The sequence below is a fragment of the Harpia harpyja genome, chromosome 5 (genome assembly GCF_026419915.1).
Source record: "Harpia harpyja isolate bHarHar1 chromosome 5, bHarHar1 primary haplotype, whole genome shotgun sequence".
Classification (NCBI taxonomy): Eukaryota; Metazoa; Chordata; class Aves; order Accipitriformes; family Accipitridae; genus Harpia; species Harpia harpyja.
The window spans coordinates 13,919,924-13,944,484 of NC_068944.1; the positions used below are offsets into that span (position 1 = coordinate 13,919,924).

General features: G+C 37.4%; 1 protein-coding gene across 6 annotated transcripts in view; it reads left to right on the forward strand.

Annotated features, from left to right (window-relative positions):
• NETO1 (neuropilin and tolloid like 1) overlaps nt 1-16,246 on the forward strand; it is a 70,274-nt gene extending 54,028 nt beyond the window's left edge. The window contains exons 8-11 of one of the 6 annotated variants that reach the window (XR_008235317.1): nt 8,222-8,335; nt 10,626-11,184; nt 12,339-12,427; nt 13,675-16,246. Coding sequence is in view for 5 of the 6 variants with exons in the window: in XM_052788159.1 (XP_052644119.1) it covers nt 8,222-8,335; nt 10,626-11,184; nt 12,353-12,413 (734 nt within the window). In the remaining variant the exon portion in view is untranslated. Of the gene's footprint in view, nt 1-8,221; nt 8,336-10,083; nt 10,577-10,625; nt 11,185-12,338 lie in introns of those variants that run through there. The other 5 variants (XM_052788159.1, XM_052788162.1, XM_052788160.1 and 2 more) reach the window with 5 other exon arrangements.
• Nucleotides 16,247-24,561: the final 8,315 nt, after the last annotated feature.

A 24,561-nucleotide genomic window follows, 5' to 3' on the forward strand; every position in this document is an offset into this window, starting at 1 on the left:
AAAACCCATGAAACCACATATAAGAGTATTTTAAAGACCAGATTATCGATGTGCATCTGGTATTAAATATCTGTAAAAGTTACATTTATCTTGAACAGAGCTGTCTGAAGGTGGCTGAGAAGGAAAATTCGGTATTAAGCACATTTCATTTTCAAGTTTCTAAGAGCTGTATTTTAATAAGATTTTTTTTTCATTAGTGGCAAATGAAAAGATAAGTAATTTTACTTTAGGTAATATACTTGTAGTGTATGGTACTAAAACCATCTTAATAATTTTATAATTTTCGTAAAGTAAGTGAAACAGTCTCTCAGTATGACTGATGAACTGTTCCTTGGAGAGGATGAGAGAAAACTTCTTCCTCTGTTTCAAGGATGATTCAAGGAACACCTAAAGAATTTTATTTTTCTTTCTCTTGTGAAGGAAAGCAAGCTCTATTTTTCAGTAAGGAACAGTGGGAAAATCCAAATGATCTATACTTAAAGAATTCATATGCAGAGCGTGATGCAATGAGCTATCTTGAGTGCGTGAGGAGTAGGTGTGAAATGTCTAACAAGTTCGCTGTAAAATATTTCTCACATCTAACCATTGTTAAGATTTCAGAATTTTCCCATTCACCCTCAGGAGAAAGCAAGACCTCTCAAAAATGCTATGACAAGAAGGGAAAGGGGGAAAAGAGAGAAGCCTAAAATAGCAAGTAGGGCAGGGCATTCATCTAAGATTAGGGAGTCACGGACTGAAATCCTTGTCTTGAAACAGCCTCAAAGGGTAAATCCTCACGGTTCAATGAAGTACGACGTAGACACCCAAGCCAGCTTGCTCAGAGCTAGTTCACACCCTAGAAGCAAAAGGAGTTGCACTAACTCTGTATGGTGCTGAGAAACAGTGTAAGTGCACTGGGGAAAGCACTGCACTGAAGTGGAACAGCCAGGCTTCACACCAGGTCCGTAACAAGTCAGCTTTTGGCTTCATCTTGTAAACATGTTTTGACCTGGCTGTGTTTGCATTTTATACCCAAAGTATCCTGTAATGCCCAATAAAATGGTGCTCAACACACAGAGATAATGTATTTTATTGTTAATGTCATAACATCACAATAATACAATAATTATTCATAACACACAGAATATTTAATTGCTGTAGTGCTTTACAAATATTGTTATTTTATAGTATAAATGTCCATGTATTACTCGTGTTTATTTATTTATTGTCTCAGTGAAAGCAGTATTTTTTAAAATATAAAATATGACTGCTTATTTCATGTTTGTAAACATGGCATATGGAAGAACTATTAACGCTCTTTTTGTTTCTCTGCCTTAGGGCTATTCAGGATTACAAGAATTTGTGATCATTTTGCCTTAATAAATGAAAAAGTATAGATTATTGGCTCCATGTGTATTCCCAAAACCTTCCAGTAGTAAGAAAATATAGACAAATCCATTGGCTCAATTTTTATAAATTTTGAGAGCAGTAACCTTTAAATACTAACCTCAGGGGTTTTTTAATACTGTGATGGTAACCTTCTGGAAATACGATCATTATAACAATCCCCTAACTTGTACTACAAACAAAATATATTTACATGCCAGGTGACAGAAGTAGGGTTATTACTATAGGATTTTTTAAAGTACAGGTTTCCTAAACCTGAAAAAACCCTCTGTGATATCATGTCTATTCCTGTTAACTCACTCGCTTATATATCTTCTAGGGTAAGTGCACCATCTTGTGTTCAGTATAAATACTTGTTGCAAAGCAGATGTTACATTATAATTAATTCAATAACTATAAAATCTGTTTGTATATTAAGATACAAGGTATTCCTACACATACGTCACAAATTTTTTAAAAGAAAATATTATCGTTAAAAATACTGTAGAATGAAGGTGTTTAAAGTTTTTCATTTTGTATATATTACTTTATATAAACTATAATTTTATATAAAAATAATTATTGGTTCAAATCCAAACTGGAAAAAGAACCTTAATAATAATTTTTTTCTGTAATTAGTGTTTTAATTTAAATTATAGTGTTTTCATGCTGTTAAAATCCAACAATTTATCAAAGACTTGAAGTTATTAAAATACATCAGGTTGAATTATATGTGTAGTTCTAATTTGCTTGCTTGTGTTATAATCAATATGAATTGTTCATTGTGCTGAATATGCTATCTCACTTATTTCTAGGCCAGTACCTTGGCAGAGCTTGACTCAAGGCAGCTTTGGGACACAGGAGAAATAACATAACTGTGTGTTCCCAGCTGTTACTTTAATTATGATGCCATCTCTTCAGAGAGTCACAGAAGGGTTGAGGATGGGAGGGACCCCGGGATATGGTCTAGTCCAATCCTGCTCAAAGCAGGGTCAGCTGCAGCACGTTGCTCAGGGTTGTGTCCAGTTGGGTTTTGAATATCTTCAATGATGGAGACTCCACAACCCCTCTGGGAAGCCAAGCTCCTGCACAGTGTTTGACCAGCCTCAAAGTAAAAGTTTGTTCTTGCATTTAAGGGGAATTCGCTGTATTTCATTTAGTGCTCATTGCTTCTTGTCATGCCACTGGGCACCGCTGAGAAGGGCCTGGTGCTGTCTTCTTTACTCCCTCCCATCAGGTAGTCCCAGCTCTCTCAGCCTCTCCTCATATGTCAGATGATCCGAGCCTTTAATGGTCTTTGTGGCCCTTTGTTGGACTCACTCCACTACGTCCATGTCTCCCTTGTGCTGAGGAGCCCAGAACTGGACAGAGTACTGCAGATGTGGCCTCACTGGGGCTGAGTAGAGGGGAAGGATCACATCTCTCAACCTGCTGACAATGCTCTTTCTAATGCAGCCCAGGATACTGGTGGCCGCCTTTGCCACAAGGGCACATTGCTGGCTTATTGTCAGCTTACTGCACATCAGCACCTTTTCTGCAGACTTGCTTTCCAGATGGTCAATCCCCAGCACATACTGGTGCATGAAGTTATTCCTCCCCAGGCACATGACTTTGCATTTCCTTTTGTTGATCTGCTTGAAGTTCCTGTTTCTCCAACCTATTGAGGCCCATCCGTACAGCCACCCAACCCAACCACTTGGTCTATCAACCAGTCCTCCCAGTTTTGCACTGCCTGCAAACCTGTTGAGGATACATTCTGTCCCATCATCCAGGATACTGAAGAGGTTGAAGCATATTGGCCTCAGTACTGATCCCTGGTGCACATCACTAGTGACCGGCCTCCAGCTGGACTTCGTGGTACTGATCACAACTTTTTGAGCTTGGCAGTTCAGCCAGTTTCAGTCCAACTCACAGTCTATTTATCTAGCCCATATTCATCACTTTGTCTATCAGGATATTATGGGAAACAGTGTTGAAATCTTTTCTTAAGTAGAGAAACAATGTCCACTGCTCTCCCCTCACTCACCAAGCCAGTCATCCAGTTGTAGAAGGCTGTCACGTTGGTCAAGCATCATTTCCCTTTCATAAGTCCATGCAGACAACACTCCTTTTCCTTCATGTGTTTGGAAATGGTTTTCAGGATTATTTGCTCTGTCACCTTCCCAGGGATCGAGATGAGGCTGACTGACCTGTAGCTCTCAGAATTCTCCTTCTCACCTTTCTCAAAGATGGGGGGACATCTGCTTTCTTTCAGTCCTCGGAAACCTCCCCCGATCACCATGACCTTTCAGAGATAATCAAGAGTGGCCTCGTAATGCCATTAGCCAGCTACTGGGGGCATCACATCAGAGCCCATGGGCTCGTGTCTGTCCAGTTTGTTTAAATATTCCTTAACCTGGTCCTCTTCCAAGGAGGGTAAGTCTTCCTTGCTCCAGGCTTTCTCCCTCATCTCACATGCTTGGAACTCCAAAAAGCAAATCCCACCAAAGAAAGATGGAGGAGAAGGCGGCATTCAGTACCTCAGCCTTTTCCATGTCCCTTGTCACCAAGTCCCCTGCCCCATTCAGCATCACACTCACATTTTCCCCCAACTTGCTTTGGCAGCTGACATACCTGTAGAAGTCCTTTTTGTTGCCCTTTACAGCCCTCACCAGATTCAACCCCAGGAGGGCTTCAGCTTTCCTAACTGTGTCACTGCATGTTTGGTCAGTGCCCCTGTATTTCTGCTGGGGTCATCCGCCCCTGCTGCCACCTGTTACATGTGTCCTTTTTTATGTTTGAGTTTAGTCAGGAGCTCATTGTTCATCCATGCAAGCTAACTGCCACCTTCACTTGATTTTCTGCTTGTCTGGATAGACAACTATTGAGGGTGGAGGAGGTGATCTTACAGAATCAACCAGCTCTCCTGGAACCCTGGAGACCTCCCATAGCATTCTTCCAAGCAGACCCCTCAGACCCCTCAACAGTGAAATTTTGCTCTCCTGAGGCCCAGAGCTGTGATCCTGCTTTTTGCCTTATTCCCTCTTTGCAGCATCCTGAGCTCCACCATCTCACGATCACTGTAGCCAGGGCTGCACCCAACATTAACATCCCCGACCGGTTCTTCCTTGCTTATATAAGTACGAGGCACAGCAGAACTCCCCTTATCAGCTCCTTGATTACCTGTATCACGAAGTTATCATCAATGCACTCTGGAAACCTCCTGTATTGCTCGTGCCCTCCTGTGTTGCCCTCCACAGATAGCAGGCGGTTAAGATCCCCCATAAGGACCAGGGCCTGAGAACGTGAGGCTTCTTCCAGCTGTCTGAAGAAGATTTCATCTACTTCTTGTCCCTGATCAGGTAGCTCGTAGCAGACAGACACCAACTACAATATTGGTAGCTGTGGGCCGACACTGGGGTTCCCACTAATCCTGACCCAAAACCTCTCACTTGGGTCGTCTCCCAACCCAAGGCAGAGCTCTGTGCATTTTCACTGCTCTCTCATATAAAGGGCATTTATATAGTCATGAGGAAGATCGTAGACTGGTAGAGTAGAGCTTCTGCTGGGTGGAGAGGTTTGTGGTGCTTTATCTAGTTGAAGCTAATGATAGCATATGCTTCCTTTTGTGAAAACATCCACAACCTTTCCGCAGGTTTAAACATTTACATATTGAGGCATTGCCAGAGATGATGTTCAAGACTTAGGTTAAGGTATCAAGTGTTGCTTCCACATACCTTTTCTGCTTGATTCCACTCCCATCCTGGGTTCTGTAACAGCTTCAGGAAAGCATCAGGTCCAGATCCATCTTGCTGTAAAAGAATCCTGTTTACTACCAGTTCATTTATCTTTTTGCTATTACTAGAATGTTCTTGATGCGCCATCCCAAGACCCCTTTGCTGTGCCTCTTCAAGGGCAAAAAACTTAATTCCTCCAATGTACAATGGGACTGACAAGTTTTCAGCTTCCCTTGATGCTTTCATTCATTCCAACAAAAAGCCTTCATTAGAGTGGGGAAAATATATTGATTTCTTGTCCAGCTTGATACACTCCAGGTTCAAGGAACCACAGAGAGGACTTGACTATACTAATTTTATAAACAGGAACAAGAAGGGGCTGTTTGTCATTAGGTTTAGGAATCTTACATTTGGGTTTCTCTCATGCTAAGTTTGCTGTACCTTGAAATTGCTCTGCCTCTCTATTCATCTAGTTTTGACATTTAGTCACATAACATCTCTTTCCTCCATAGTTCAACAGCACAATGTAGAGAAACTGAAATTTTCTTTCTTTTTTCTTCCTTTCTCTTGCCTTTCATTTCCAGATCTCCTCACCATCACTTTGCATGATTATCCCTTGTTCTTAAATCTGAAAAAAATATCTTTTGTACTGCTCTTATTTTTTCTCTTATTCCTGAAACATTTCCTAATGTTTTTAATTTGATGTAAAATCTCTTGTCATTCCTTTCAGTGCAGAATGCCTTAAGTGTCATCTATTTCTGCTGTGCAGTTCTTTCTTTCTTCCTCTTCCTTTCATTTCCTTTACTACTTTCCTCTAGTTCTATTTTTCTACTTACCACCACTATACTTCTAAATTCCTTTATTTCTGCCTTGCACAACTGTCCTTCCTTCCTTTAAATTGTTCTCTATTCTTTTAGAGATTGTTTTTCCACTATTAATCCTTTCTTTGCTATTGCATTCAGACTGATTTTAAAGTGGCAAGAGCAAGCCATAGACATCTAGGAGGTTCTGCCTGCTCAGACACAGCACTCTGTCCTCACCACTTCACTTCTAAGGCCTTTCATGCCACTCTGCATTTTTTTTTGGTGTTTTGGTGGGTCTTTTTTTCTTCTTTATGGCTCTATTAGCATAAACTTTCCTAATCCTGCACTTCTTTTTTTTTTCCTTGTTCCCCTGTCAGTCCTTGTGCTTTCTCCATTTGTCATTTGGGTCTTCTTTTCTTGTGCACTTCCTACTTACTACCATGTATTTTGAATGGATGGCTACTTAGGTCTCCTTAGGTTTCCCTTTCGTAAATTCTCTCCCTTTCTGTTTCAGTTTTTTGCTTAGAGCAGGCAGTGAGACTCTTCCTGTGTGTTGGAAAGAACCAGTCCCAAAAGATCCTTGCCTTGCCCAGAAACAGGGATTGCAGCTAGACTCTGAAAGGATGACAGTGTCTCTGGTGGGTTCCCTATATGATGTGTCATATCGTGATGTGACACCGTATCCTCCAGGCTCAGACCTCACTGTCCCCAAATGACAGCAACAGATAGATAAGGATGGTCCCAAAGCACCCTTTCTTGCTAATATGCACGTGTGTTGTTCTGCTCATTCTGTCTAGTTTAAAGTGAAATCCTTCCTGTAACAAACTTAACACCCGATCAGGGTCACTGCAGCTTAGGAGATGGTATACCAGATTTTTCCAAAAATTGAACAGTGGGCAGAACCAGTCTGGCTGATCAGTCTTCTGCATTGGCTAAGAGATACAGTATACATGTACTGTTATATCTGAGTGTATGGTTGCATATTCGGGGGTGTGTACAAGTTTTGATGGCATTTACTGTTTGTTTAACAGACCATAACTGCTCTGAAGAAGCCATTATAGTCAGTTATGGATATCTGAACTTAAGCACTTATTGAAAAGTGGATTTCTTGACATGATGTATAGAATCATTAACTTCTACAATATAAATCCCTTGTACTGTCCTTAGTTAGCAAACCACTGAATAAGTCATCTGCTCTGAGCCAGTCTCTGGGCTATGGATATATGTTGTCACAGAACTGCTTTTAAAGTTGCAGAGGAGAAAAACTGCCACGAAGCATCAAATTCTAACTATCAATAATATAAGCATCATAACTCCTTTCCAATTAGTTAAGGGTCTTAGGTTATTTTTTAACTTTCCCTTTAAAATAATTATAATAAAGCTTTTGAGTTGTTTGAGCTAATAAAATACATGAACAGTTAATTTTTACTGATTTAGCACTGATAAAGGTTGTAGCTCTTTTTCTAAATGGAGGGAGATCTTCTGGTTTGTTTTTTTTTTTTCTGGTTTATCTTTACTATGTTATATGATTTTGGAGTAGTATCTGTACAACCCCAACACCTAAGGATCTCCCAACACTTCAGTAAGTAGCACAGTTTAGCAGCGTGTAAAATTCCTTCTGATGGCTTCCAAGCTGCTTCTTCACAGTAATAGTACATAGCCTTCAGTAAAGCCTTCACCCTGCAGCTTTAATCTGCATGATTCTCCTAGACCATGGGCTTCAGGGACATTGAAGACTGTTGCTTTTTTTAATCTTCACACTGGCGATCAAAAGGGTACTTTTTACTGTAGCCTTTATTATGACCAAAAGGGTTTTTAAATAATTTTCTTTTCTCTGTGTATAAATGTTCAGGGACCATTGATATGGGCACTAAAGTACATATCTTCTTTAAGTCACACAAGTTTTCTTATAAAACTGGAGTTTCAGGAGCAAACTTAAAAACAAATTATTTCCTATGTACCGGATCTGGCTGCGATACAGTTAACTTTTTTTCATAGCAGCCCATAGGTGCTGTGTTTTGGATCTGTGGCTAAAACTGTTGATAACACATCAGTGACCCCCCACCAATGTATGGGCGGCCAACCCAGTACAGCCGTGAGACTCAGACTATGGGAAAGTCCATCCATCTTAGACAGAACTGAAAATCTCTTGCCACAGAATAATAAACAGTGTGTGACTTGAGTGCTCTCAATGCTGCATGTCGAATATTATATATAAGGAACCTGTGTTGTATGGCTTTTTCCTATTACAGATTACATGATCACTCCTAGATGTGTTTGCTGTGGAGAGCTGAATGATTTACTACTTAATATCAGCTTTTTCTCTCTTGTTTTTAGCCCCTTGTGAAGCCAACACATTCTTTTGCCACAGTAATATGTGTATTAATAATACATTGGTCTGCAATGGACTCCAGAATTGTGTGTATCCTTGGGATGAAAACCACTGCAAAGGTAATGTGTAGAATTGGAAATGTCAATTCATTTAGACTGCATTGGATACAGCATATTATCCTTAGTTTCTTTTTAAAAATGTGCCATATGGGTCAAAGCTCAGAAAGAGTAATTCAGGGAGAACATACATCAAGCAACAGAGAAAATGAAGAGAGGTAAAATACCAATGGATACTTTCAGTGTTTGCATTTGTTTTGCTCGGTGTTGATTTGTGTTGGTTATGTCTTTCTGGCAGGCTTTCTGATCACTTGGTTTCTGTTTCCCATACAATCTAAAATGTAACTAAAAGTCATATTTTGGTTCCTTTGCCACAGTTACCTTTGTAGTGGAGTAACATGGGTATCAGGTGTCTTTTAGCTGTATGCCATGCCCATAATGGCCCAGATGGGCTAGAAAGCCAAGGTGAAATGGAAGTAACACTGTAAGAAAGCAACCAAATCTACCTATAATCAAGTGAAATTGAAGAGCAAGGAACAAGCACAGGAAATCAGTCATAATGTCTATTTCATAGGTAGGGACTGATGTTCCTAACCAGGTGCTGACAATGGTTTCTAAATACTGCTCTGTGTTTCTGGAAAAAAAAAAAAAATCAGCATCTGCGTTGTCTTCAGGGAAAAGAGCGTAACTAACTTACATTGCCGGCTAGGGAGACAGTTCGCTTCCCTCCCGCCCCCCCTCACTACCAGAGATTTGTTCCTGGAAACATGGGATGTGCCAAATTTAGGAACCAATCAAGAAAAAATTCAGAATAAGGTGGATTAGCAGTCAGTTCATAAATCTGCTGAAGCCTGTAAAGTCCTCACAAGCAGTGCAATAGGGTAAAACACAAATGAAAACACTTCAAAAGAACACAGAAAAACTGTGGCATGGCATAATATTCTTCAAAGAAACTAAACATACGATTGGGAAATAATTATCTGTTCTCTACTTCTTCAGCACAGAGGAAAAGTGAAAACCTTCCCCACTCTTCAATTTCCAGAATGATTTTCATCTTTCATTTGCCAAGTATCTCTTTATTGGGTCTTGTGCATTTATCCTCTCTTGTTTTTCTGACTAGTAAAAGGAGGTTTGCTGATTCCGCAAAAAAGGTTGCTTGCTGCTGTGTTGCTTTTTCTAACTCTGCTGCTTCCCCAGAGTCTGTGTCAGTCAGTTAGAGAAACCCCAGGTGAATCTACAAGAGTAGGCAATTGGGAGTACTGAAAAGTTCATTTTTGGTATCTAGGAGATTATGAAGAGATGGATGTTATTGTTTTGGTGCCAATAACTTTCATTTCAAAGGCTTTTCATTAAGTCCTTTGATATGTTTTACATTGCCAGGAAAAATTACACTAAACTGGGTGTTGAAACTTAATCACAGTTGTCAAGTCTTGCCATGCCTCTGAGAGACTGATGCGAATGCTTTCAGCTTGGATTTCTACAAGGCTCAGTCGCCGTCTCATGTGTCTGCAGCCATTTCAAAGCAAATCACAGAGAAATATAGACAACAGTAGGGTGAAACTGCTTTTCTTTTTGTTATTTTATTACATGTTTTCTGTTTTTCTTCATTCACAATGCTGAATTTGCTGGCTAACTTCCTAGAAGCCCCTGAGTAAAGGATAGTAGGTAGGATCAGCTTTTGGATTTTTATGGGTGTTTAGAAAGGTTGTGGTAATTAATAGGTCAGGAACAAAAGAAATAACTAGCACAGATTTTTTTTTTTTTTTCGGAAACTTCAGTTTGAATAACTTTTCTATTTTCTCCCGATTTAGCCTTTTCATTGAATACTGTCAACAGTCCCTGTCAGCTCACAAATATTAGGACTTCACCAAAGTTCCCAACGCAAAGAAGAATTTATTTTAAAATCCTGTGAAGTCTTGCTCTTTCGTTGGTCCTGATGTCCTAGTTGCATATATTTACTGGAAGAGACAGAAAATAATGAAGAGAACATCTGTAACAGTCTTGGGGGCTTTAGCAGGCAAATGGAGTTCAGACATGACACTAAAGCCATTTGCTTGTTATGGTGGTTGCTTTTTATAAAAAATGTAAATAATTCTCTTATTTCATTAAGCTTGTAATATACCCTGAATAAATCACTTTCCAAGTGAACAGGCACACAGAGGACCTGTGTGGTGTTTATTTGGCTTTCACAAATACCTGTTTTCTTCCTTTTCTCTTTTTGTCAGTGAGATTGATTAAGTGAACTCAGACACAGACTAGGCTCAGCTTTGCAGTAATCTGTGAACCCATCATGGCTGGTTTTATTCTTGAACTGCAATTAATGTTGTGCTTTTTTTTTTCTCCTGTCACACAGAAAAAAGAAAAGCTAACCTATTGGACCAACTTACCAATACCAGTGGGACTATAATTGGGGTGACTTCTTGCATTGTGATCATCCTCATTGTTATCTCTGTTATAGTACAGATCAAGCAGCCTCGTAAAAAATTTGTCCAAAGGAAAACAGACTTTGATCAAACAGTGTTCCAGGAGGTGTTTGAGCCTCCTCATTATGAGTTATGCACCCTCAGAGGGACAGGGCCTACAGCTGACCTTGCTGATGTTGCAGATGACTTTGAAAATTATCATAAACTGCGGAGATCATCTTCAAAATGCATTCATGACCATCACTGTGGATCACAAGTGTCTAGCATTAAGGGCAGCCGTAGTAACCTCAGCACAAGAGATGCTTCTGTCTTGACAGAAATACAACCCCAGCCTGTAAAACCACTCATTCAGCCCATGAACAGGAGAAATATCCTTGTCATGAAGCATAGCTACTCACAAGATGCTGCAGATGCGTGCGAGATAGACGAAATTGAAGAGGTACCAACCACAAGTCACAGGCTGTCCAGACATGATAAAGCTGTTCAGCGGTCAGTATCAATAGATTTTTGATGAAGACTATTGTGTAAGGACTTGATTGCCCAAACATATTCACTCTTTATTCAGTAAAGACATATTTTCTTTCTTCTTTATTTATTGCTTAAATTTCTGTTTCCTGATAGTTTCCTGATAGCACATACCATTATATTCTCTCTCTCTCTTCCTGTTTCCCTTTCTCTCATCTCTGCTCCTGTTTCCTGAAGAATCCTGTATCTCAGTTTTACTTTTCTACTTTATATCTTTCTTTTTCTTTTACTATTTTACACATAGCAACATGCATACACACACAAGTCAACAGAGAACAGGTACAATTTTTAAACACCAAAGAAGATTTTGTGTGGCTCTAGTTTTTGAAAGAGCCACATACATGTGGTTTCCATGTAACTGAGGTGGCCTTGAGTATCATCCACTGTTGGTCTAACATCTCTAAATCAACACATCAATAAATAAAAAATACATGTATCCATTTTGATGCATGGCACAATAATGAGAAAGACAATCCTGGGGTAAGGAAACCCCTTTTCTCATGAAACATTATCTTTTATATAATGAATGACAATATTTGCAAAACTTTACTGTATCTGTTCCATTATTAATCACAGTATCTTGGCTTGTCATATTAACATATATATATCGATTAGAACATGAGACAGCATAGTGGATAGAGAATACTCATATACTTACATATAAGAATGTAGTTAAAAGGAATCTTTCTAATCAATAAAAAAGTCAAGCATGATATTTTTAATAAAAGAGCTATTTCTACTGTATATTGCACTTTGAATGACTGTAAATAGGAATGATTAAAAGTTTACAAGTAAAAGAAAAAGAAAAGCAGAAACATTTATGACCAATTTATTTGAAAAAGAACACAGGAACTTTTAATATATATTTGTGTTTTCTCTTGCATGCATTATTTATGCACTCTTGTGACTGTTTACATGCCCTCCATATTTTCTTTGCACATTAAGGCATTTCTGTCTCTTAAAAAGAATAAGTTATTTGATTATTTTAATCTAATTGCATGCCAATGTAAATTACTTCATGAATATTGATCAGATATTCAAGGTGTACTGTTTATTAAGTATCTATATGCATATATTTCTTTTTTTCTATGCAAACATTATTATTTTGAATGAAATAGCCATAACATTCCAGGTTCTGCCTCATTGGGTCTCTAAGCAAACATGAGTCTGAGTACAACACAACTAGGGTCTAAGGGACAAACTTGAGGTAAGTAAACATACCTATACAACAATTGAACCATCTGTTGCTTTCCATTTTATTTGTTATACCGCTAAAATGCATGTTAGTTCTCAAGTTATATGTCACCTTGTATGGAGAGAGCCAGGTTTGAATACTGAGAAAACTGAAAGACAGATGACCACTTTAGCATTGTAAACGAAGCAAAATCTATTAATTCCTTATTCTCAACAGCACTATAATCATCCCCTAGCTAAATATAATCTTCATTCCAAACACATTATAAAGACAGATGCTTTGCATGGCTCTGGTGTTTCATTTATTTTTTTATTTATGAAAATAAAATTTAGAGTCCCAGCATGTGAAATAGTATGTAAAACTTGGTGATCTAACCCAAGCCAGGAAAATGTGGAACTATCTGTTTTCAGTTCATTTTATTAATTCAACTTTGTGAAGTGTCGGGGGAAGGGTATGTGGTAGTACTGATAAATTTAGAGATTCTGTAGCACTAATGTTAATGTTTGCAAATTAAACTTCCTTTTTTGAGTCTTTTCCTAGGCTTTTCATTTTGTATAATTTGTTATCAACACTTTTAATCTCAATAAACATAATCTCAGATGTTTATAATGTAGTTATAGATAGTTGCTAGTCTGTCAATTTATATATGTGTATGTGTGTATATAAATATATAAACATAGATGTATATATACATGTTTATATGTGTATATATGTATACAGCAATTTTACTGGGAAAGAATCCATCAATGCTTTTATTGCTCCTAGATAGTTTAGGTCAATATTTTTCTGTATTTTTCCTCATAGAGAGAGCATATTTTAACTTTGGTTTGCTTTCAGACAACTATTCATGCAATCATGCAAACTCTGAATGGAAAAATATATAGTGAATTATTTCAGCTGTCTGAAAGAGAGAGTGGACATGTTTCCAATTTCATTTGATTGCCTTTATCCAAACCTAAGAAGTACAGACATATCTTACTTCCTTAGCAAGACATTCCCATTGCACAATAATGTTTCTTTTGTAATTTGGTTGCCGGCCACCAAGTGCTCCTTAGTTTTTAAATACATTTGGAGATTTGCTGCAAACTTGAAGAAGAAATTAGCTCCTAACTGAGATCGTCCTTTTTTTTTTTTTTTTTAATCTTAGTTTTATTTCAGTTGATATGTTTTATGTCTGTTATTTACTTGTATGTTGTGTGATATGTGGAAGAAGATTTACATTGAACTTTTGTTATATGTACGTTGTTTTCATTATATAGACTGCTTGAGAATAGTGCGCTCCTGGGTGATTTTGAACATGCTACAATGAAATGTGAAACTATCGTCCTTGGAAACACCAGCTAGAGGTTTTATGGACTCTCTGACCAGCTATTCTCATATCATGACAAAATTCAGCAAACAGTGTTGAGTAAAGTTACTAGAAGGCAATAAGACTTTGGTTATCATGCTTATCGGTCATTTCTCTTTTTCTTTTTCTCTCTTCTTTTTGTTGCAAGTTAAATTCCCAATTTCAGGAACAATTTATTGAAATCAGGTATTTAGCCACTCATAATCACTTCAATAGAAATGTTTGTTGGATAAGCATCTAGCAATATGACTGAATTTGACATTGAGAAAATAATCTGCATGTATGTTACTGAATATTTGAGTTGGCAAAAATCCCTTTCTTAGATACATTGTAAAAAGCATGCTTTCACAATTATTGCTGTTACTGTTCCATTTCTGTGTCATATGCTTGCTACTTGTAACTTTTTATATAAAGATACATAAAACAATGTATAATAATTTCTTACCTTGAGTTTAATGGCAATGTTTTCTTTTACTAAATTTATAAATCTTGTATAATTCGGAAGATCAACCTCAAAATGTAGCTTCTAGGAACTTGAAACCCAGATACATCAGAGAATCAGCTCTCTCTCATCCCTCACACTGAAAAGCAAAATACATTATTTTTTAAAAATTTAAATTAATTCATAATACATAAAGTTGATCACCTAATTTCAGTTTAAAAGGTTTATGATAACCTTTGTGTTCAATTCTCTACTCTTAACTAATTTATTTCCATGGCAATTATTAGGAAGTTTGCTTCAGTGTAGCAGAGTAGCAGATTTTTATCAGTTATACAAATGTTATGGCTGGGCTCCAATTTTAGAGATACAGATATAAACTGCTTCCTTATGCAAGATAAAACGATATTGATAATGCAAGTTATAAAGACTAGTAACCAACACCTAAATCAAACTTGAGAGGTTAAGTTATTAAGGAATTATTGTAGGTTGAAAAGCCACAATTATGTAAAGTTGAAACCTCCCTCATTTAAGAACTCAATAACCATGCAGAAAATCACAGTTTCATTACCTATTTAAAGTCTTATCTTCCAAATTCCGTTTCAAAACAAATCCCAGTTCCTTCTTAAACATAGTGTCATTCATGATTGTTAGGTTTTTCTGTATAAAAATTCTGCTAATTTTATTGAAAAAGTGGGAAGAATTCCATGGATCTTCCCAAAGTATAAATAAATGGGAAAAGAGAAAACCTGAAAGACAGACATAAAAAATAAGGTGATCTATATCAGCTATTTAAATATATAGTACATAATTTACATAACTAAAAATATAGGAAATCTGATTTCTACAAAACAATTTCTACAAATGTGATTTAGGAATGACATGAGAAGAAGAAGGGTTTCAGGTATTTGCCTCTTTTTTTGTACACTGTATTTGCAATGTATTTTACATAATTTGATTTTAGCTTGATTAATTTGTTTGTTATCACATATTAGCTGCAAGAACCAGTCCTCCATCCTCTGCAGTCATTGAGCGTCATTGAGTTGTCTTTCAGTTACATGGATTTTTAGCATGCACTAATAGTTCATTTCCAGATCAGTATCTCTTTCCCAAGTTCATATACTTTATCACTGTTTTTTTCCTTAATCTTTCCAAGTCCTATCTTGTGATCTTTTCTTAAGTATATTATGTTATTTGCCACATCCATGCTTAAAATGGATGCATCCATGCATCCATTATAAAATCAAGGAAGAATGAAAGACTTGCTGAAAGAAATGCATATACATGCACACACATTTATGTATATTTATAAATATTTACTAATGGAGGTAGTATATGAATAAATATATAAGGAGAAATCTGAATATGTGAATTTAGCTTTGAATGAATTATATTGGTCACCTAGAAAAATGCTGAAGCCTTGGATTTTAAAGTTGCTATGTAAGTGCCTAAATCCCACTGAAACATAGAGTTGGTCTAATCCCTCCTAAACAAGGACACAATGAAATCTATTTTATGGTTTTTCCAGTGAAGTGTTGACTGAGAGAACTTAACTGGAGAAGACATGGGTATTAGTAATTATGTTGCATGCACATCCTTGCTTTCTTAAAAAAACCTAATTGCATCAGGGAACATGAGTGAGAAACATAAAAACCTGTGTAAATAAAGCAGGTCAAACAAAGTGAGAATGGTAATGCTTATTTGACCTTGGAAACTCCTTTAGAAACATGTTGTCTAACAGCTAGGTATAGCCTTAAACAAAAACACCATTGTAAATGACAAAATATGTGTATACTGGGGGAACAGGGTTGAATTATAAAATTAAAAAATAAACAACAATAAATTCAAACCCAATTAAAATATTATAATTGAAATATTTAAGTAATTATATTCTGTATATAGTCAATGTCAATAATAGCCTAGTCCACTATACTGCAAACAGTAAAGATTAACTTTTGTTCGGTATCACAAAATAGTAGGATATCATAATGTGATCTATAAAACTCAAAATATTAAAATAAAAGGGGTTGTTGCTGAAAATAAACAGTTTGCCTTTCCTATGAGTATTTTTTATTATTATGAAGCCACTTTTTTAAAAACAGAAAGCAATTCAAGCAAGCTAGTTCAAACAGACAGTCTAGTTAAGCAACTTCAAGTTCATACCTCTTTAATTAGCTATAAAGAGAATACTCAAAACTGGTATTTGACCACATATTATAAGTGAAATTTAACCTATTCTATTACACCTTTTCCATTTTATGGAAAAAAAGGTTTAGCTTGTTAAATTAACACAGCTACATGTATTCTGTGTAAGAACTTAGTAAATTACTGCGGATTAGCTCAGCTGGTAGTGTTACCTTCATGCATTTTACCTCATGTTTGCCTTAAACTAAAACTAAGAATGGTAGTTATTAGATCATTTTTTGGTTTGACTGGTGCAATGTGTGTGATGTATAGCCATGTTGGCAGTATGCTTATTTCTTACATGTTTTTTAAAGATGAGTTTTTGTTATCACAGTGCATTGCCATATTGTTCATAGTTTTGCTTTTTTTTTTTCTTTTTCCCATTGCTGTAGTGTTATGTATATACTTTTCTTTTTAGATGATAGTGTGAACAACCAATCCCAATAATTTTTCTCTGCTCCAGGAAATACAGCCTTTTGTTTGTGAATTCTTCTCTGCAGCATCATTTAAAAATCTCAGGAAGTCCATTTTGTAAACCATCCCAGTGTAAACCTTTTATATCTTCCCAATTCTAAGAACACCTAGAAAGGGGGGGAAAAAAAAAAAGGCTCTGAGAAATGTTAGTACCTTATCCTTCTATTTTTCTCTATTTTTATGCTGGAGATACTCTCTTGAACCTAGCAGTGATGTAGCCAATGGGAGGGAATAAGAGAAAGTAGAAAGGTTTCCTGCTCAAAAGAAATAGCTAGCACCAAAAAAAAAAAAAAAAAAAAAAGCAGACAAAGAAAAGAAACAGAGAAAGGTATGCTAATTAAGAGAAGAGTATGAAGGACTGTTTCTCATACCCATTCACAAATTTACAGACATGTTTAGGACAGATAAATTCCTTAGACAGCAAATAAAAAGGTACTGTCCATGTCAAACTCCAAAACATAGCTGTAATACCTATGCTTTAGAGAACACTGTCCTGCAAAGAAGTTGGCCTTTTGAGTTTTCTTCTCTTCCACGTTATGTGCAATCTCCCTGCTACCACAAAGATATTCCAGCTGAGGGAGCACAGCTGAAGAGCTAAATGATACAAAGGATGAAAACCACAGCATTCAAAACACTTTTTAACCCAGAAGTTCGTATCTGATCTGGAAGTCTCTTATCTCCTCACTCCTGACTCAACATTTGATGTGAAGTTGTGGACTCATGGCTCCACTGCTCTTCCTCATCATCACCTTAGCATCACCTCTCTTTACTCTTTGATGACCATTTTACATCACTGCTGCCTTTCATTTCTGTCCACAGTGAGCTTAGTTCTGTTCCCTTCTCTCCTCCAAAATCACCAAAAATGCTGAAATGCTATCTATCAGCTCACTGACCTTGTGTTACCCTTGCACCCACCTGGCTCTTTCTCATCTACCACTTCAGAGCCATCTTAACCTTACCTTGCCTATAAACAGCAAAATGAAAACATGTGATTGCAGCATATGTTAATTACCTTTAATTTGTGCAGCACAACAAAAGCTATGAAGATGCATTGGAATGGACTGCAGTATGGGCTTATTAGGGATATGGGATTTGTATTGTAATGACTGTGCATCAGTGTTGTCTGGGCCATCTACCTCTGGGTTGGCATGCCTGCTCCTGCTATATTCATACCTCAATGTGGCACAAAGAGAAACTCGCCTCCACCCCTTTTCTTCTCCCAGTGATACCTGCACCATTGTCAAACCAAGTTTTGTTTCAAGTGCTTCTATGTTTTCTCCTATGCTGTATTTATATTAGTATGTCCCTCCACACAACATAAATCCCTGTCCTAGCCTCCTTCACGTGCCTATTAAAACACATTTGAGCTGCATAGCCTGGCAAAAACCTGCCAGTGGTGTGTCAGAGCTATCATCAGAAGGTAAGAACATCAGCTACCATCAGGAGAAGCAGGAGCTGCTGCTTCCTTCCATTTTCTTTCCCAGGAAAAGGAGTCGTGCTGATCCGCAATCTCCCAACAAGGTCACTATGGGGAAAAAAGGGAAGCTGCCATCCCCTTCAAGCAACAAACCGTAACTAGGAGTAGAGAGACAATCTAAGCAGCCCATGATAAAAAATGGAAAGAAGGAGATGCTCAGATTTCATTACCAAAGTAACAGGCCTGACCAACACTGTGCAGCAGCATTGCACCTCTTCATTCTCAGATAAGGGAAGACTGAAGTGCAAACCTTCTTTTTCCCAGGGAGAAGGATACCACAACTGTGAGTACCGATTCTGTTCAGGGCTCTGGAAGGACTTAACAGCTGCATGTGTGAATGTGGGCAGACAAGGACTTACTGGGCCTATAGGGGCAATCTTGTCCTGCCACATGCAGCGGACAGCTCTGCAATATCTAGTTACTTAGACCTTTTAAGTTTCCCATTCTTTGGTCTGTCCTCCTCAGCTCCAGTGAGAGACATAGTAAACGCACTCTACTTCTTAAATGGTGGCTTCATTGGAAAGTGATTACTTGACATTTAATTGAATTGGATATGAAAGGCATCCATGGCACTTGCTGCAGTTATTGTAAAAAAAAAAAAAATAATTGGAGGTTTTTGCACAGACCCTAGATACATGTATCTGGTTAAATGAACCATTCAGCTGCATCAACTGCATCAGTAAATGAAGACACCTCCCACCTGAGATTTTGCTAATAAAACTGCAGGGCCTGATTCATGCTCTGTTCACATCATCCCTCCAGATCCTGCTTTTTTCTGAGTATAGGGAAAATTTTAGTTAGGAAAAATCAGTTTGTTGAAAGCGAATGGCTTTCACCATCTTTAGTGAAGCACAGAATACAGTTTACATTGGGGAAAGAGAGCATTTCTCATTTCTTGCTTAGTGCTAGAGGGGTTTTCAACATCACTGAAAATATGTGTGAGCTGCTCTTTCCCTTCGTTTGACAAATCAGTGATTCAAAGCAAACTTAATGCTCTATACTTAACTGACCCATGTAAGTTAGAAAAGGAAGTAAAACAATGAAAGAGAACACCAGAAATCTGAAGTAAGCATATTTTCCAAATGATCAATGCAGCAATAATATTTTTAAGTGTTACAAGACTAACAGCTGAACACTTCGTTACTCTACAAACCCAATCCTAACGCCCATTTTTGTAACAAATTTCATACTGTCATAAAATGGAGTTCAGCTGAGGAACACGAATGATTTTATATTTGTATACCAGTTTAAAATTATAAATCTAACATTTAAAAATCTGTAACAAGGAGCTGATATCTTTTATTTTTGGGACAGACACTTTAAATACAACTGATTTTGCTGGCCAGAAAGAATTATTGTCTCCTCTTTTTCAGAGCCAAGTCTCTGCATTTTGACTTTTCCTTGCCAAATGGACAAAATTTTTAATTCCTTTCCAACTTTTTCACTTCCACATTCTACTGACTGTTTTGGTGTAGAAAACACCCATGGGGTGGTTTTGTTTCATATTCTGAGCATATCTGGCACCTCTTTAGTAATGAAACAGTACATTACAGCTTTGCCTGCAGGAGGAATTTCTTCAACTCTTATCTAAGTTGCATGGCAAAGATCCAGGCCCAGAGACTTTTGCTGTCATTTGAGAGTAACTTTAGTGACATAAAGGATCTTGTTAACTTCTGGTGTGTTGGTGGAAAGTCTACACCACTCTAGGCAAACATTGAGCGTCAGTTAGCTAGTAATAAATTATTAGAAATAATATGAATATGACATCTCCATTTGTTAATATTGCCATCACATTGGTGATTGAGAAAGAGAGTGATATTAACATGGAAAACTTTCAGTTCATAGCAGAAGGGAGCAAAGATAATGTGACATTATTATTATATATGCTAGGGTTTTCAGATCTGTGATGATTCTCCTTAAATTCAGCTAGAATTCTTAGTTTTACTCCTCCCCCCCTTTTTGTAATGCAGACTTTGTACTCTGTATACGTCTATCTGATGAACATCTTTTTTGCAATTCAGTAGCTTATCTTGGTGGGGACTCAAAAGGAAAAAAATATTTGCTATGATAACATATAATATACAGCTTTTTAAAAAAAGGCTACCAGATGTCATTAGAGTTTAGCTGAATCACTTAATATGCTGCTGGAAAATGATTAGATCCAAGATGCATAAAAATAAAAATAGGAAAGTGCTCTGAAAGCTCTGCATGATTTTAGTTCTCTAAGATTTTATTATTCAACTGGCTTTGATCAAAAGACAGAAATCTCAACAGGCATAAACTTTTATGTAAATCTCAACAGGGACATAAACTTTAGATAGCATAAAGTTTTAAACACACATCTGTTTGGAGTATATAGAGAAAAGAAAGCGAACATTTAGGAACTTTTTAATGGTTTGAGAAAATGAGTGGTTCTTCTATATCAGAATTAGTCAAACAGACTTTGCACAGGCTGCTTTCTGTAGAATCTGTGCTTCATGATGAACAAAACATTTAAATAGGAGGTATAAAGTGCAGTCTTTAAGAAGCAACAGAAGTAGATCATGGTAGCAAAAGTGTGTAGAAGTATGGTGTGCAATTCTGAACCTAGTAAATACTACCCTGAAATACTGCAAAACTTAACATCCTTTGGTTTCCTTACTATAAGGCATATGGTTTCAAGCTGCTACATACCAAGGGGATAATATCCAGTGAAGTCACCAGGAAACTTCTTTTCATACTGAGGCTCTTACCTAGTTCCTGAATCAGGATCTTGTCATCCAGTCTGTGAGGACGGGCTCACCACCCTCTGCTGCTGCTGCTGCTAAATGGGTTGATTATTCAGAGGCGATGTTCTTTGTGACAGACCTGTTGTCATTTTTGTTAGCACTGAAAATCCCACCTTCAGCTATGATGGTAATAACAGAAGTTAGTGAGTGATGGAGAACTTGGTCTAGTTAAGCCTTAACTATATACCTATACCATCTGTATCTGTCTCCATATTTTAGCAGTCAAAGTAGAAATAAAGAGGTAGCTAATTTAATTTAAAATACATCCTATCACTCTGGATTTTCTTTAGCATTCTTGAGACATGTTCATTGCTAAACACCTATCTGAAGAATTTTGTGTTGAACACCATGGCTCAAACAACATTTAACTTGAGCACGAAGATCTGAAGATCTAAATTTTTGTATCCTCCCTTCCACCTCCCTCCCCAACATTTATTAACATTTTAAAGTTCTCCAAGCCTCTCAGGAACTGTTATCCAGTTTGGAGCCGACTTTTGTCGGTGACGAGTACCAGCTGGGTCAGAAGAAAGAAGATCTTTGCATCTGAAGATTGCTAATATATTTTCTCAATGTAAAGAACAACCTGAGTACTATAGCCACATGGATCCTTCTACTGTTAGGGGAGAAACAAAACTTAAAGTTCCAGCTAGCTAGCTTTATGCCATAGCTGTATTTTTGCCATGTGAAAACAGTCCTTATTACCCTCAGTTTCAAAGTACATACAAGACAAAGTGGAAAGTGAAGGAGGCTGCTAAGAAAAAAAAACATCCAAAACCCCAACAGTGGTAAGTAAATAATCATTGTACACTTGTGCATAAAATTAATGTACAGCATACCATGGAGTGGATCCATTTCTGTTCCTTTTGGACAATTTGAAAATCCTCTAATGAGTTTATGGGGTTTGTTTTTAGACATGGATCAGGCATTGTCTGTTAACATTTTAGTTATGTTTGTTTCATCTAGTTCTAAGAATTACGAACTCTCTACATTCCGAAATACTTTTGAAAGCTGTTAGCCAGACAGTTTCAACACCTTCCTCTGCTCTATGTATTTTACAGATCATTTAGAAACAGGTACTATGCTACAGAACTCCTGTTGAGCGTGGCAAAACATTGCATAGCTATGCCATCTAGCCAGTACTGTAATCATAGTGCATTGTTTGAAAAATGGGGAAAAATGCAATGATGTAATACAAGGTCACATTCAAAGATCCAATCCACAGAACCCTGGAAAAGGACCTTTTAGTAAAAAGGCAGTGCAGAGTTACTTCTGAGGAGCTTGAATTTGTCCTTTTTTGTATACTGATGTCTAAAATGATAACAAGCATTGTGAAGGAGAAAGGGAGAACAAAAGCACAATCCAGATTTTTTTCTTTCATGATAATAGTAATGCTTATCTCTACATCTACTGCTTGGGCGATGTATTGTTTGGAGAGAACTCTGTGCTGATACAGGCTTTCAATCATAACATGTAATGCTGATGCTTATGCAAGCCTTCCCCTAGCTTGTTATTGAAGTTTTATAAAATTCATAAATCCAATAAACATGATATGAGAATATTACAGCATTTTGCCTTTGCTGTTTTCAACAGGAAATACATTCTAGATTAAAACTTTGCAGGAAGCTCAAGTTTGAACAAAAGTCATGAATCTCTCCTTTCCTCCCAGTCATGCATATAGTGGAGTTTAACACAGACTAATTTGTAAAAATGTGGTGCATATGCTGACATATGCAATCAATTTTCTAATATGACATGCTTTTCATCACTTAGTATGCATATCTCCCAGGTACGCGGATACTCCATTATGAACACAAGAGCTTATATGTCCCCAGACAGCAATAAGCAGTCATCAGATTGCTGAAAACTGCAAATGTGCCCAAGCTAATGCTGCAAGTATTTGGACTGATATTGCACAAAGAAGTTGGACAGAGAAATACAAAGGAAGGCTTTCATCCATTTCCAGAATATTTCATGCTTGGCATTACAAAATGTATTTCAATTGCTATGATGTTGAACATAAATTAAAAAGATTTATCAGTTTGCTTTCTGAAGATGCTGGTAGTATTTTATTCTGGGGGAAAAAAAGATGCAGCTAAAATGTCATGATGCTTAGAAAACATCTGTTCTACCAGATCATGACTAAAGAAACTCCATGCTTACTTTATTTGTGTTTTGTTATTGGTTTTTATGTCTTTCAATCACTCTTAATGAATGTTAAAAGCTGTTTAGTCAAAGGTACATAATGTCTCAAAGCCGAAGCTTGCTTCAAGATCTTGGATGGGTTGGACCCTTACTAGGATAAATGCAGCAGAAGCCAAAGGGAACAATGGGTACTTGGCATTTCCCCAAGCCTGTGCCACTGCAGGGAGAGTAGGGAAGGAAACAGCCTTCTCTAAAAAACGTCTAAAGGTTTGTTGGACTCCTTAACCCTATTGTACATCAGAAACTAAAGCACTGTAAATAAAGCCCCTCTTCTGCAAAAGTAGTACTTCTTTTGCTGCCGTCAAAAAGAATATGAGAGGCAGATTCAAGCTGTCTGACATTCTTCTAATTTATTACTAGGTGATTGTTCATCTGCATCGGTTTTCATGAAATAGAATTGGTTTCCTTCTGAAACTGATCTGGGAGGTTTCAAGCTTAGTCTCCCACATGAAAGAAAATGGCCTCCAGCCACTGGGCCAAGGAGTTGGACTCTTCCTTACTCCTCTCCTTTCAGTTTCCCTCTTGTTTTAATGAATGGTGGTCTTTAAACAGAAAAGGAATAGTTCTCACAAGAGTAATTTAACTATGAACTATGTAAAAACAGCTAGAGTGTTGCACTTGCAGGTGGTTAGTTTTGGAATTATTTTCATTAAGTTACTTGAATTCTTAGCTTTAGGTAACACTGTCTGAAACCTTCCAGTTGAAGGGAGGCTCTGATATTGCATCTGTCTTTCCATATTTCAGTTCTGCTATTTCAGGAGAATTTGGAAGCTCCTGCTTCTGAGGGCTGGAAGAGAATCCCTACAGAAGAAGGGCTGCTCCCCAATAGATGCCTTAGATAGCTGAGTCTCCCTTCATCTCAAGTCAGTGACCAAGGTCAAAGAGGTGGCAGGAACCAGTAGCAGCTGGAGGAATGAGACTCTGAGATGGTGTTGTTGGCAAAGGGAAATGGAGGTCTTTTTCTGGTCTATTACTACTGCTCTTTCACCAGTAAGAACTGATAAGTCATCTTGCAACCAGTAAAAGGGAGTGAAGGTTTCTTTGGGCAGTTGTTCCTCATGTGATCTTACACCTTATGTGAACTTACAGCAAGTGCTGAGTGGCAGAGGGGACTATAAGCACAAGGCGATGTGCCTTTTTCCCTCAGTTAATTCTACATTTTTTTTTTTCAGAGAAAGGTTCAATATTTATTGTGTTTAAATAGAGCTACCTTATCAGCAAGGTGTTTAGACACCAGAGGTTTTAGTGCAGGAC